The sequence below is a fragment of the Capsella rubella genome, unplaced genomic scaffold (genome assembly GCF_000375325.1).
Source record: "Capsella rubella cultivar Monte Gargano unplaced genomic scaffold, Caprub1_0 scaffold_4, whole genome shotgun sequence".
Lineage (NCBI taxonomy): Eukaryota > Viridiplantae > Streptophyta > Magnoliopsida > Brassicales > Brassicaceae > Capsella > Capsella rubella.
In genome coordinates this window covers 5,891,890-5,905,817 of record NW_006238920.1, presented here as the reverse complement: position 1 = coordinate 5,905,817, position 13,928 = coordinate 5,891,890, and the positions used below count along the sequence as shown (strand labels likewise).

General features: G+C 32.2%; 1 protein-coding gene and 1 pseudogene across 8 annotated transcripts; one reads left to right on the top strand and one right to left on the bottom strand.

The window, feature by feature from the left end:
• The first annotated feature begins 235 nt into the window (after positions 1–235).
• On the top strand, positions 236–9,555 carry LOC17889266 (UDP-N-acetylglucosamine transferase subunit ALG14 homolog). Of its 8 annotated transcripts, none has more exons than XM_023784537.1 (11): positions 236–355; positions 722–825; positions 5,924–6,043; positions 6,307–6,374; positions 6,588–6,651; positions 6,735–6,790; positions 8,016–8,225; positions 8,328–8,467; positions 8,679–8,822; positions 8,926–8,985; positions 9,163–9,555. In XM_023784537.1, the coding sequence occupies exons 4-11, from the start codon at positions 6,320–6,322 to the stop codon at positions 9,337–9,339; spliced, it is 906 nt and encodes a 301-aa protein (XP_023640305.1). In that variant the 5' UTR covers positions 236–355; positions 722–825; positions 5,924–6,043; positions 6,307–6,319; the 3' UTR covers positions 9,340–9,555. The 8 variants fall into 8 exon arrangements, 7 of the variants coding, with proteins under 7 accessions (XP_023640305.1, XP_023640306.1, XP_023640308.1 ...); XM_023784538.1 differs by lacking the exon at positions 6,307–6,374 and adding an exon at positions 6,375–6,447 and having other exon boundaries at positions 5,912–6,043; positions 6,730–6,790; XM_023784540.1 differs by lacking the exon at positions 6,307–6,374 and adding an exon at positions 6,375–6,447 and having other exon boundaries at positions 5,912–6,043; positions 6,538–6,651; positions 6,730–6,790.
• Positions 9,556–9,782: 227 nt separating this feature from the next.
• Positions 9,783–10,998, bottom strand: LOC111831210 (annotated as a pseudogene).
• Positions 10,999–13,928: the final 2,930 nt, after the last annotated feature.

Below are 13,928 nucleotides of genomic sequence, written 5' to 3'. Positions count from 1 at the left end.
ATTTTAACATAATCTTAGAGTTGGTAATATAAATTGAAAATTCTATAGAATTTGGGCCTTTAATTGATAATGTATAGGGCCAGTGTTTTATTAAGGATCATGTTTGTTATAAATCTCAATATAGCCCATACTCTAAACGACAATAATGTATGTGTTTTATTTATTATGCAACTAGGGTTTTAGTTTTTGTATATAATGATCTGAAACTCTCATAATCTCTTCTTTCATTTTCACTTCCGCCGTACTTGCTAGAATGATAACTTTTCAAATGCTTTCACTAGATCAAAAACAATTACTATGAGAGATGAATCTAAACAATTTAGAGATACCGCAATCGGTTTAACATTCAGTAAAGGTACTTTCGTTTGATTTATGTACTTTTTTTATAAATATGTGGGTAGATTTTATGTTCTTGTTATTGATTATTTGATTATAGAGATTTTTTTTTATTCCTTCATTATTTTTGTGTATGTCTGTAATTTATTTGTATTGTTTGGATGTTTAGGCTTTGATTCCAGAATTGTAGTTTAGAAGATGATAAAAGTAAGATCTGTAACAAACTAGTTATATGGCTTTATCATCTTATTTCTTATTGGTGCTAAATCCTCTGATTCCCCATGGGAATAACTATTTGGGTTAAGAAAATAAGATCCATAACATTTGCTTTCTTATTTGTGTTGATGGATTTGTTATGTAATGTATTTAACTGTTGGATGTGCAGAGATGGTTTTCATTTGATATTTGGATGTGGAGGGATGGTTTTCATTTTAAATCTGCAATTTTCAGCATGAAGTTAAGACTTCTTGAAAAGTTTCTTCGTTGAAGGTAACTTTAAATCTGTATTCGGTTGTTAATTCTCTTACTTACTATACATTTATTTCTTTATCACCCTTTATGGTATACTCTTTATCAAATTTGCCCTTTCATTTGTCAATTATAAAAAATAACCCTTTTTAAAGCTGAAATTATGACATTTTATATGATTTATAAGGTACTTCTAGATAAGAACTGCTAGTGAGACACTCGATCCAAATATTTTTAAAGTTTTAAATGGTTTTAAAAAGGTTTTACAAGATTTTTACGTGGTTTATAAAATGTATTTAAACGTTATTTATAAAATATATATATTTACATGTTAGAGTGAGTTTAGACCCTAAAAGAGATTGATGATGGTGAATTAGACCACCTCCAATGGGTGTATCTTATTAAAATTTGTTAGTAATTTTTTAGTACTAAATTGTGTACTTTTTTCAAAATAAGAACTTTATGAAGATAATTAAAATGATCAACTCCAATGGTAAAACTCCTAATTAAAGTTCTTAATAAAAAAAATTAAAAACAAATTTTAAAAACATGAAAATTATTAATTTATAACAAACATAATATAAAAGCATGGGAAATTCTCTTAAATACCATTATGAAGTTTATTTTCCAAAAATACAACCAAAATATAATTTTTTTTTAAAATACCACAGAACTAAAACATAAATTTTCACATTCCAAACTAATTTCTAAATTCTGAAAACTAAACACTACCCCTAAAAATTATACCCTAAAACTCTTGTGATATATTTGAAATTATAAAATTAAATGGTGGTATTTTTGAAAAAAAAACTTAAAACATGCTATCCAAATAAATTTCTCTAAAACCTCTTTTTTCTTTCACTCAAACCAATAAAAACACAACACATACAATAAGAAACATTGTCCAAACTTCTTAACTAAGTTAATTACTATTATTGATTTATTTTTTTGCTTTTAATTACTAAGAAATAGGTTAAGAAACACCTATTGGAGGTGGTCTTAGCTCTCACAAAGTCGAAAATATTCAGAAACATCTTAATCATTCTGGCTCATTAGCATCATCTAGAAAAATCATCATACAAAACTTTTGTACTTTTGAATGCAAATTGTATATTGTCATATTACACCAAACTTACCTTTTGTTTATCAGAGTAGGTATGAAAAGTTTCATTGACACGACTTATTTTCCAATTTACATTGCTAATGCATTTAAACCAAATCATACATCACACCATCAATGCATATCTCAAGACGCGAAGGTTTACGGACAAGTCAACTGAACTAATTATTTATATAAACATTTTTGTCTTGGGATTTGCATCGATGGAGTATTGTATATTTGACCAAGTGCATTGTTAATATAACAAAAAAAAAAATCATGCTAGTTTACTTTGATGTTAGGTTGGAGACATTCACGTTTTAAATTATGGTCAATTATTTTTTTCTTTGCAATTCTGATTAATTACAAATGTAAAATTGGGAGTAATTTAGCTTTTGTTGGATTAATAATGGATGTTCACTCTGTACCGTTATCCAATCATTTTGAAGATTTTGTTCTTATACTATTGTGAGCTGAAGAACACTATAGTAAAATTAGAAAAAGTAGTTTTGAATTATAACAATTCAAAAATTTACACATTTCTAGATCACATTGAAATTTTGTTCTTTATGACATAACTAGATTCAACTTCAATCATTGATCCCACATGATTTCCAATGTCACCTAACCCTTTAATTAGTTTTTTTTTCCTTAAAAACAAGGGTTAATTTGTTGCTGATTGGACTCGTCGATGTTGAGTTTTTTGATCATCTTTGGATCAGTTTGATGCATGTTTGATCCTTCAAACTCGTTGTCGCTTTACATCACTTCATTTGCTGACATCTTCAGCTGCTAGACTTCTATCACGTTATGGCTTTCCATCACGTTACTTGCTGATATGCTCCAAATATTTGGATCAAAACTGCATCAAACTGATCCAAATATGCTCCAAGAACTCAATATCAAAGAGTCCAATCGGCGACAGACTAACCCTTTGTTTTTATGGACAAAACTAATTAAAGGGAGTTAAGGTGACTTTGGCAATGATGTGGGATCAAGGATTAAAGTTATATCTAATTCTTTTTTTTTAAGTTGTTTTACTTTATGTAATGTACAGTGTCATGTTGAGAGTATAAAAATTTATCAAAATAGTATTGCTCACGAATTATCCAACTTCAAAAGAGTATATAGCTAGATAGATATATATGCCCATGAGGTTTCATACAATATGACAATTGCTTTGTTTTGTTTCATCCAATCGTTTGTTTTTCAATAAAATTATGTGTTTCTTTTCTCATAGATCAATACTTGCTCATATGTTCAAGTTTTTTAGTATGATTTTTTTTTTACTTTTTTATTCTTTTAGTACAAAGTTTTAGTTTTTATATTAAAATTCAAATTATTATATTATGCTTCAATTTATTGTAACCATAGTTAAAATTACATAGTATCAAACTTAACTAAATCAGTTTGCTCCGACATATCTTATATTGATATTGTTGAAAAATAGTATAATAAAGTTTTAATCCATTTTGAAAATATAAGATTAAAATTCATCTCGTCATACAACCCGTGTATAAATGTTATTTTTAAAAACAAAAAAACTTGTAATAATTGATTCCATAGCTAGTTATTTTGCATAATAACTTATCATCATTTGAAATCAAGAGTATATCTTATTTAATAAGACCGATGTGCGAGTAGAGACAACCCACTTTAAAAAAGTTGATTTAAATATTAAAATATTGATTAAAAAGCTTCAAAAATTTTAAATATTAAAATATGTGAAAGTTTTAAAAGTTTTAAATTTGTCAAATAAAAAATTAGATTAAACCGAATGAAATGTTTAAATTTGAACAGAGAAATCAAGTTTTATGCTTATTTGTAGTTAGAAGCATATTAGTCCAATTTATAGTGCTTCTGAATCATTGTATAAAAATTTTCTACCATACACGGGAAGTAATATACGTCCGTTTAAAAAATTCAAATTACAATATATGTGAAAAATTGAATTTTATTATACATATGTAATATAATGAATTTAAAAATAAATAAAAGATCATATAAATATGAAAGGAGAAAATAAAATTAAAAATTAGAAAATGATATTAATTTTTTTTTTGTTATAAGAAAAAGTAATTAAATGTTTTTGCATTAATTCTTTTACACAACATTAAAACTATCAAGAGTAATAAATGTGGATTATGGTATTTTTGCAAACATTGTTGCAAAAAATATTATAGTAGATAGCTTGTATTAATTTTTTTTTTTGTCAACAACTTTTATAACTTTTAGGTGTTTTCTCGTTTCCTGAAAGTGGAGAAAAAAGAACAGAGAGTGAGAGTTGATCCAAAGTTTGGTTTTCAAAGGTTTGTGGAGTAATGTGGCCTGTTCTTGGGAGTTTTAGCAAAGAGAAGGAGAGTTTTGTGGCTGTGGTTATTAGGAGGGTTCTGAACTTCCCCTGTTCATCTTTGTCGTCTTGTATAACTCGTGCTGATCATTTGTCCTCGTGAGGAAGCTTATACCAAACTTGTTCAACTTCCCCACTGACTCCATTCTTCTTGCAAAAATCCTCAAAAATGGACCAAATCATCAAATCGGGATCCATCAACATGTCTTTCTTTAGAGACCCTCTAACATAATCGAACACATCATCCTTGATTAATGTATCTCCTCCGTAATGTATATTGAGTTTGAGATACTCGAAACCACTTTATAAGAAGAAATAAGCAATTATCAGTCACAAAAATACCCAATTTTAGATCGCAAAACCCAAAAATCAAACCCAAAAATCGATTTTAAAATTGATTTCCACGAACCTAAAATTTATTCCCACAAACCTTAAAGCGAGAAATCATACCCAAAAATAGAATAGAGCAAACCCCAGAAATCGAAACCCCTAAAATCCCTAAACCCCGAAATCGGAACCCCTAAAATCGAAACCAACCCAGAAATTGAAACACTAAAAACATAAATCGACATACCTCATCTTGCTATAATCTCTTAACTGTCACTTGAAAAAAAAATGGAACCAAGTAAAGAACTAAATCATCGGTTCCTTAGCTGATGAAACATAGAAGAGAGAAATTGGAAGAACATAAGAGTGAAATTCGATTAGGATTCTCGATCCCAGATCGATTTGGTGGAAATAACAAAAGACTACAAATAACAAAAGGACACCGTAGTCTTTTGTTAACCCCAATTACACACGTTTTGTTAACCATTAAGCACGGTTTAGTGATTCCGTGGACCATTAACGTCCGTTAAGCGGTTTGTTCAATCATACAACGTTTTAATATTTAGTGTATTAATTAGACACAATTTAATAAATCAGGTATTTAATTTTGAGAATTTTTGAGAAATACCCCTTTTGGTGTACCCCTTTTTAAAAATACCCCCTTTATCTATCCATTTTCAAAAATACCCCTTTTTATATTAAAAATTATAAAGTTTTATATAGTTTATAAGGTACTTCTATATAATAACTACTACTGGGAGATTCGATACAAATATTTTAAAATGTTTTAAATAGTTTTAAATCGTTTTTATAAGTTTTATAAGGTTTTTAAAAGGTTTTTAAAAGGGTTTATACGGTTTTTATAAGGTTTTTATAAGGTTTTTATAATTTATTTTTACGCTATTTATGAAAGGTATATAAAGTTTTATACACATATAAAGGTAATTTGTGTATATATTTATAAGCTTACACACATATTTTGATAAATTTCAACATTTTTAGTGGAGTTTTTGATAAAGTTTGAAAATGGGGTATTTTTAAAAAAAAATATATGAAAAGGGGTATTTTTGAAATTCCCCCTTTAATTTTTCCATTCCAATAGCATTAGGTATTAAACGTCCAAGTTAAAATTAAATGGGGATTTTTTATGGAATTTTTCTTTTACTACTAACCCATCGAGTTTTTTTTTTTGTTGCAAGTCATATCATCTAAAACGACAACGTTCCTTGACATTCTTATTTCTTCAAAACTAACTCTTCCCCTCGATTAAGATACAACTCGATTCCGCCATTGCTGGTCAAGGACTGAGCTTTACATTGTCAATTTCGAAGTGGGTTTTACAGATTGAATTCGATGCAGTCACGGAGCCACCATTCTCGTTTCTGGGTTTCTGAAATCGCTGCTGTCATATAGTGAAACTCCATTGCTTTTCTTCTTCTTCTTCTGGGTTTTGCACATCTGAGGTAAGTCTCGATTCTAAGTCTCTGAGGTTCCAAAAGTTTCTGAATTGGGTTTGTGGGTTTCGTGTTAGAGATTTGTTCGAAAGGTTCCAAGAGTTTCTGAATCGCAATAGGCTTGTTCCAAATTGTTTCAATATGTCTTTTTTTTTTTGCATTTTACAGATTTGTTAGGCTTGCATTAGGTAGAAGCTAGTGCACATTTCTGGTTTGTGGGGAAGAAAACAATTACATATTGATCTTTTCAAATGGTTACTCGAGCTTGTCAGGTTTTGGAGCTTGATGTGTCTACTGGTTTCTGATGTGTCTACTGATGTTTCTTACCTCTTTCTCAAAGGTGATGGGCGTTTTGCATTGAATGAAATAGACTGTTTCAGATCAACCACATTGATAGCTCTGTTTACAAAGTTGTAAGTTTGTTTGCTAATCTTTGGTTTATGCAGTTTGTTTCACTTATGAAATTCTTTTTGTTTATGTTGTTTTACTCTCATTCAATCCAGGATTTTAAACATTTTGGTTGATGCTTGAGCCTCTGAATCCACATGTGCAGGGACTGAAGAGTTAATCCTTTTTGGTTTCCCCGAAGCTCTCTGTATCTACCTGGGCAAAGAACTGTAAGATATCTTCTTAATTTCGTTTAGGGTTTAATATCAGTTAAAGACTCTTGATTTTGATGTTTTGGTTTGTAACAGGACAGTGCAGCCATTGTTATAAAGCAACCAAAGAGATCTGAGGCAACCCTTTTCTCCTCTGGTTAGTTCTTTAAAACCCTTTTTTCCTGTGGTTTGTGTTGTCTGGCTTAGTGGTTTGTGTTGTCTGGCTTAGTGGCTTGTGTTGATGGCTTTTAAATCTTAGCTTAGGTTCCGTATAAACACATGTATAACACAAGTCTGATTCTAATTCATTTTTTGGCATTAGAATTAGCTACTAATGATTTTACTGATTCGATTAGTTTGATCTTTGTGATTCGATTCATTGTGTTTGTGTTTTCAATTTTATGAATTTGATTTGAAGTTTTGATTTTTATTGGAGGAATGAGGACATAATTCCATACTTCTGCAAATCTGAAACACAGTGTTGATACAAAGACATGCACTACCATCTGACCTCTTCTGTTTCTTGTCTACTCGTTTGTCAAAATCACTAGATCACCATCTTTCGGCTGAGATTGCACTTTTCTCTTTTATATATTAAATTGCTTTGTCTTTGTGTCATTGGTGATGATTGCCTACGGTATCTGATGTCCTGAGTTGATAAAATGTGTTTGGACATTGTTAGCTTCTTATACCATAAGCTACATGTTACTTTAATACTTGTTTACATCCACTTATCAACTTAGTTTTGTTTTGTTTTGGTTTGAGTCAGTCTTGTTTTATAATGTCACTGTTAGCTTCGTATCATCTTTTGCAATAATGTTACTTATGCATGGATGTCTAAAACTCATCTTCATTGCTGGTTTAGTTTCTAAGGGTTTCTTGTTGTTAGGTTTCTCAGCTTTTAACAGCCTTTGTGATGATGTTATGGTTTGATTCCAAATGGATTCGCAATCACTAGACACAATGGCGCGTTTGAATGCCGAGAATGAAGATAATTTAATGAATTTTATTAGAGATTATGGTCACACATATAATTTTTAAATATACTTGGTATAATTTCTCCATATAACATAAAACTATGTATTTTGTGAAATAACATATTTTCCCAAATACAATAAAAGGCACAAAATAATGTACAATAGAATAGAAAAATATACAGAAAAATTTACAAATAAAAAAAACAAATACAGAAAATAAATTACATCTGATTTTTTTTAAACCAAATTCTGGTGCCCACGGGTTTACCCATATAGACTAAAACCCATTCGGGTTTACCCATATAGAATAAAATCCATTCGGGTTTACCCATATAGACTAAAACCCATTCGGGTTTACCCATAAAGACTTAAACCCTTGACTGAACATGTTTTGTGCAAATGTAGTTTGGGAAGAGAAGAGTGATATCTGGATCATGGAGGAAGGTTGCAGCTGCTTTTACTCGAAGATGGGCACAAAATTGAGCATTGGTTTATTGATTGTTTTGGCAATCGTTCTTTTAATGGTTCGTGTACTGTACGTTGTATACTGGTGTGGCAAACCCTTTCCAAAAGGAGCTTCACAGTCTTTTAGTACCCTTGTTGTTCTTGGTTCTGGTAAGAAGAGTTAATCATAGAGTTCCCTGTTCAGCTAAAATTAATGTGTTGTTCTTATCATATTTAGCTAAAATGTTGCTGTTGGTTATTTATTTTTATCAGGTGGGCACACCGCAGAGATGTTGAGTCTCCTCTCTGTTTTGCGTAAGGACAGATTTACACCAAGGTTTTACATTGCTGCAGCTACTGATAACATGAGTCTCCAGAAAGCTCACAGTTTTGAAGATTCTGTAGCCGAGAAGGTTAGTTAAATCCTTAATTTCGATTTCGGTTGAATGATTAGCCTTCCTCTTTGGATTTTGCTGCTTCTGGCTTATGATTGTCATGAGGTAAAAAATTGTTCGGGGAAGATGTGATTGGTTTCTTGGGTGGTTGATACTGCATTCATCAGTATGAAATTCTTTAACCAAATGGTTAATTCTGTGTTTCTTGCTTGATATGGCTGTGACATAGCCTGTTGTCAAGGAAGCATCATCACAGTTCATGAAGATTTACCGGAGTCGTGAAGTTGGTCAGTCTTATGTGACTTCTGTTTGGACTACCATTGTTGCTATTGTTCATGCTCTGTGGCTAATGATACGGATCAGACCACAAGTGGTATGATACTTAACCGAATGCTTTCAGACTTTCTTTAAGGGTTTTTTTTTTTATAGAAACATATGAATCAGGTTATTTATTACATCTGGTTGAAGTTTTTCAGATTCTTTGCAATGGTCCTGGGACCTGTATTCCTCTGTGTGTGATTGCTTTCTTATTCAAGGTATACATACACTTCAAAAATGATTTATTAAGATTCATTGTACCTCTTTCCTCTACTTTTGGATGACCTTTAATGGACTAGTGAAAACAACAATAGATATTTTATTTGATTCTAATTCATGGGATCTCCATTACATCTAGAATTCCAATAAGTGCTTGTTTTCATCTTGGGTTACAGGTGATGGGAATTAGATGGTCATCAATCTTTTATGTTGAGAGTGTAGCAAGAGTGAAAAAGCTCTCATTAAGTGGATTCCTGCTTTACAAGTTGAGGATAGCTGATCAATTCTTTGTTCAATGGCCACAACTGCAAAAGAAGTATCCTCGGGCTCACTATGTTGGGTGCCTGATGTAAGCAGATTGGAACTCTCCTTACACTTTGATATACATTACAATAACTTAGAAAGCTACATAGCGTACACCTTCTCTTTATATACAGAATTGAGTTACATTTTCGTAATATTCTGCTTTAGTTGCTATGAACTCAATTTTTTTCAAAAATAACATTTGTAATCAGATATTCTGACTTGGTTAATGCTATTTCAGTGAGCGTATGATGTGATTTGGGCAATCATATTCCAGACTAAACCAGAATTATTCAGTATTTATTTAAATAAAATATACTTCCTGTTACAATGATGCAAAACATCTAGCTGAGACTTCATTTGAGTTGCACCACAAATCTATTATGTTCATCCTTCATTGTAGGCTGCCTTAAGGCTGGTAGAGAAAGGTAAGTTTACTTGTTCCGCTCGATTTACTCTGCAAACTGTGGTTACCATTTCTCGAAATATCGGCTTACTGTGGTTGCCCACTTGACCCTTCTGCTTCTGGTGGGTCAGGGGATTCTGTTGTTGGGATGCCATGACTTTTTTTTGAGTTTTTTTCATCAAGATATTGTTGGTAGACATATGATATGAAACCCCAAATAGCTAGGATCATAGAAATCACCTTTAACCCGTTCATTTTGTCATGGAAAATGATGACAGCCATGATAGAAACCACTGTGAGTCCCAAAACGCTTATGGCATTTGAGAATAGGGAGGAAAGCTCGAAGATCAGTCCTGTGCCACCAATGGAGATTACCTGCCAGGTAATAGCTGTCCAGACTAGGTTCATGACATAGGATACCTGTCCGAGTTTGTAGCTTTCCGTTTCATTGCTCAAAGTTTTCCACTCACAACTAGCAAAAAGCCCCACCACGCTAACACAACTGGCCACGAGACTCATGTAGGTTATCATGTCCATAACTTCTGAGAAATTTTGCTTCTTTAGAACCTTACGGCAGGCTAGCTATTGTAGGGATAAGAGTAATCCAAATCCAGCACCTTTGACATATTCTCCTTTTGTAACATTTTTGGAATTTGTTTCTTCATTATTAAATGCAAGGAGGGTGGAAGATATAGTGAGGAGGAAAAGAGAATTCAAAATGGTAGGCGTAAGCTTTTGTGAGTTGAGGAAATAAGAGAAGAAAGCGGTGAAGGCTAACTGTGATGCACATATCAGGGAAAGGGTAGAAACAGGTAGGTAAAGCAGTCCGATGGAGTATAGGTAACAAGCTGCTCCTACAAGAAGTCCAAGCACTATGTAAACCAAAGCACGGCTCCTAAGTGAGGTTATTTCGTCATCTCTTTGAGTTGTTGTATATGTTTTGACTGACAAGAGCTAATATGGAAGTGGAATAGGAAAGCCTACAAGCGGAACTACTGTTGCTAGCCATTTGCTGTTTCCTCCATTTTCATAGTATAGTCTGCCCAGAACTGTAGCAACTGATTGGCCTGAAACAACAAAGAATGTATAGATAGCCATCCGGAGCCACCGAGTGTAAGTATTAGAGGGAGATACTTTTGTTTGGCTGCCACTGACCCAATTTCTTTCGTCAAGATCTGTTGGATTTGGTTCTTTTTCCTGCTGAACTGGTAAGTAATGGAAAATAAGGTAAGAATAAAAGACCAGTAGGTTTACTGGTTTATGCTTACTCACTAATGACCTGTAGTTCTTGATTCCCCTTCATAGTGGAAGATGGAATCGCCTCCTTGGAGATGGACAAGGAGGGACTAACAGTGTTCTGAACAGATTCCAAGTATAAGGTATCTTATTATCAGTTTACTTGGTTACTAATGCTGCCAAGTGATTGCTTCTGTGATATGGGTGAGACATGCTGTAGCTATATATATTAAGGGATTCGGAATCGGTCACAGTCTAAGTTTTCTTTTAGCTACGAATTTAATTTCTTTTGTTTTCTACATGCCAAGATGTCACTATTGTTGATCTAGAGATGATTCGAGTCAAGTCAAGAATGAAATGATGTGTAGCCATTATTCACTCAGTAGTTTAAAGCTGTGTGGAGACACATGACCCATACGCTGATACGCATAAATACAAACTTAACACGTACGCATGCACAGAATTGTATGGTATTAGAGAAAGCCGAATGGTGCATTGAAATCCTCGTATGTTATGGCTAAGTGTTCTAATTTCATCAGGTCTCACTTACATTCCCAAAATGAAAATATTACAAAATTGATATGGTTTTTGTTAGATAAAATGTATGCTTTTATCATTCTGCATAGACGCTCTCGTTGTATATAGAGTTTGAGTCCACTCTGAAGCACTTTGGTGTGTTTCTACCGACGCTGACCGGATCAGCCGATAGGGTTTATCAAAAAAAAAAAACATAAAGTTTAAGTTACATTTTAAACAATCAACTTTTGTGGTAATATGCCGTTTCACTGAGATTACTATGTAAATTGGATAATCATAATCAAAACTAAACCAGAGTTACGTTATTCACTATTTATTTAAATGAAATATATTTCCTGTTACAATGATGCAAAAAAATTAACTCAGACTTTACTTGAGTTACATCAAAAACGTATTATGTTTGCCTCCAGGCCGGTAATATCAGCTTACTTTGATTGCCGACTTTGACCTTGTGCTCATTAGAGTGAGCAAGCATTGTCTACCTAACACATTAAGTTCGGAAATTCCACAGCTCCCATTAAACTCGAATTACCGTTGAAAGGACTACCTATCGTTTTTTGCTGATTAATGCTCTGTCTTCATCTTGTTTCTATTCCTAACTCGCTAACACCCTTTAGGGATACACCTTATCTTATTCCCGAACATGTTCTTTAACGAGAATGGGGAGGTTTTGGTTCAAGAGTGTTGTATATGTCCATATTTTTAATCCTTTTTTAGGCACAACACTACAAAAAAAGAGTGATCTTGCAACACCAAAAATTGTTACAATAATTTAAAATACCGTTGCAAATCATCAGGTTGCAACAAAATTGAGACACATTTTGTATTGTTGCTATTTGAGTGTTGCAAACTCACATTTGTTGCATATATGTCACAAAATTTACAATGAATTGACTTCTTGCTATTATGTCGTATTATCGCAACAAAACTATTGTAGTAACTTTGTTGTAAAATTGTGACATATATTTGCAACTTTAAATTGTTACAACTTATTGCGACATAAAACGTATAGCAAATTTCATTGCAAATTTCCATGAAGACATTTATTGTTATATGTGTTGTATTATTGCAACAATAATTATGCAGCAAAATGGTTGTATAATTGTGACGTTTTGGTGCAACTATAAATTGTCATAAAGAAAAGCTACGTAAAATATAAAAAAATATTGTTGCATATTTTATGACGATGATGGAATAAAAAAATGTTGCAAAAATTTCACTACAATTTATACTCGTCGCATTTTTACGACAAATATATAGGCATAATTTCATTGCATATTTTTAAGATTGCAATTCTTTTTGCAACATTAATTATAGAAACTATATTATGTTTCTTCAGCACATAAATTATTAATTTATAAATATTTATTTAATATATATTCTAATAATAATAATAGAAAATAACTTATTTTATTAAATAATCAAATAATTATTCCAGCAATGCATAAATTTAAAACCAGTAGAAAACCAACGATTCTTAAAAACTAAAATCCATGAAAAAAACTTAATAAGCATAAATAAAACAACTAAGCAAACACTTAGTTGTTAGCACGAGCTGTGGATAGATGAGGGATCAATATGTGGATCATTTTCTCCAACCCTTCGAGCTTGTTGATCCTCTCTTTGATTTGCTCATTCTCTTCATAAATCTCTTCCAGTTTTTGTTTAAGAGCCTCCTCATTTTCCACATTATTTTCAAAGATAGCTGACACTCCACCCTTAATGGAGAGTTCACTGAAAAGAGCTCCTAGACCAAACACACGACCATTTGTTGCCTCCACAATCTGTAATATATAATAAATTGTTAGTAAGACAATTTAGAATATTTGAAAAACAATAAACTATTTAAAGAATTTATTATGTTACCTGTAAATACATTTCATTCTTTTTTTCATGAGTTACCTCTTCCATTGCTGCGATTTCATTTTCAAGATCAGCTATCTTTTGCTCATATCCCTCGCTAATCTGCTTCGCCCTCTCATCAACAAAAGACCCATCTGGTTTTTTGTGAGTCTCTCGAAGAACATCTATGTATGATGCAGCTCCAGTTTTTTCTTTCTATAAAATATAAACAAAAACATTATAGTAAACTTTTAAAAACTATTAAAATTAAACTAGTATCACTTACTAAAAGATCAGCAACTTTGGCATAGGAACGTGAACCCGCTCGATGCTTATGAGGTCCCAAACCATTTCGGTCAGACATCCGGCTCTTGGAAGCTTTTTTGCTTCTCTCCTTAGCTTTTTCGGTTCCCCAATACTCAACGAGAGTTTTGTATTCATCATCCAGAATCCAATATGGCTGGATACCCCTTTCTTTGACTCGGCTAATCATATCAATTAGCTTTGTTGCAGCACATTTGTGAAACATGGTTTTCACCTCTAATTCGATTGTGGGATCCCAATCGAATTTCCTCTAAAAAAATATAAATTGAAAAATGAATATAGTTATAAAGAGGT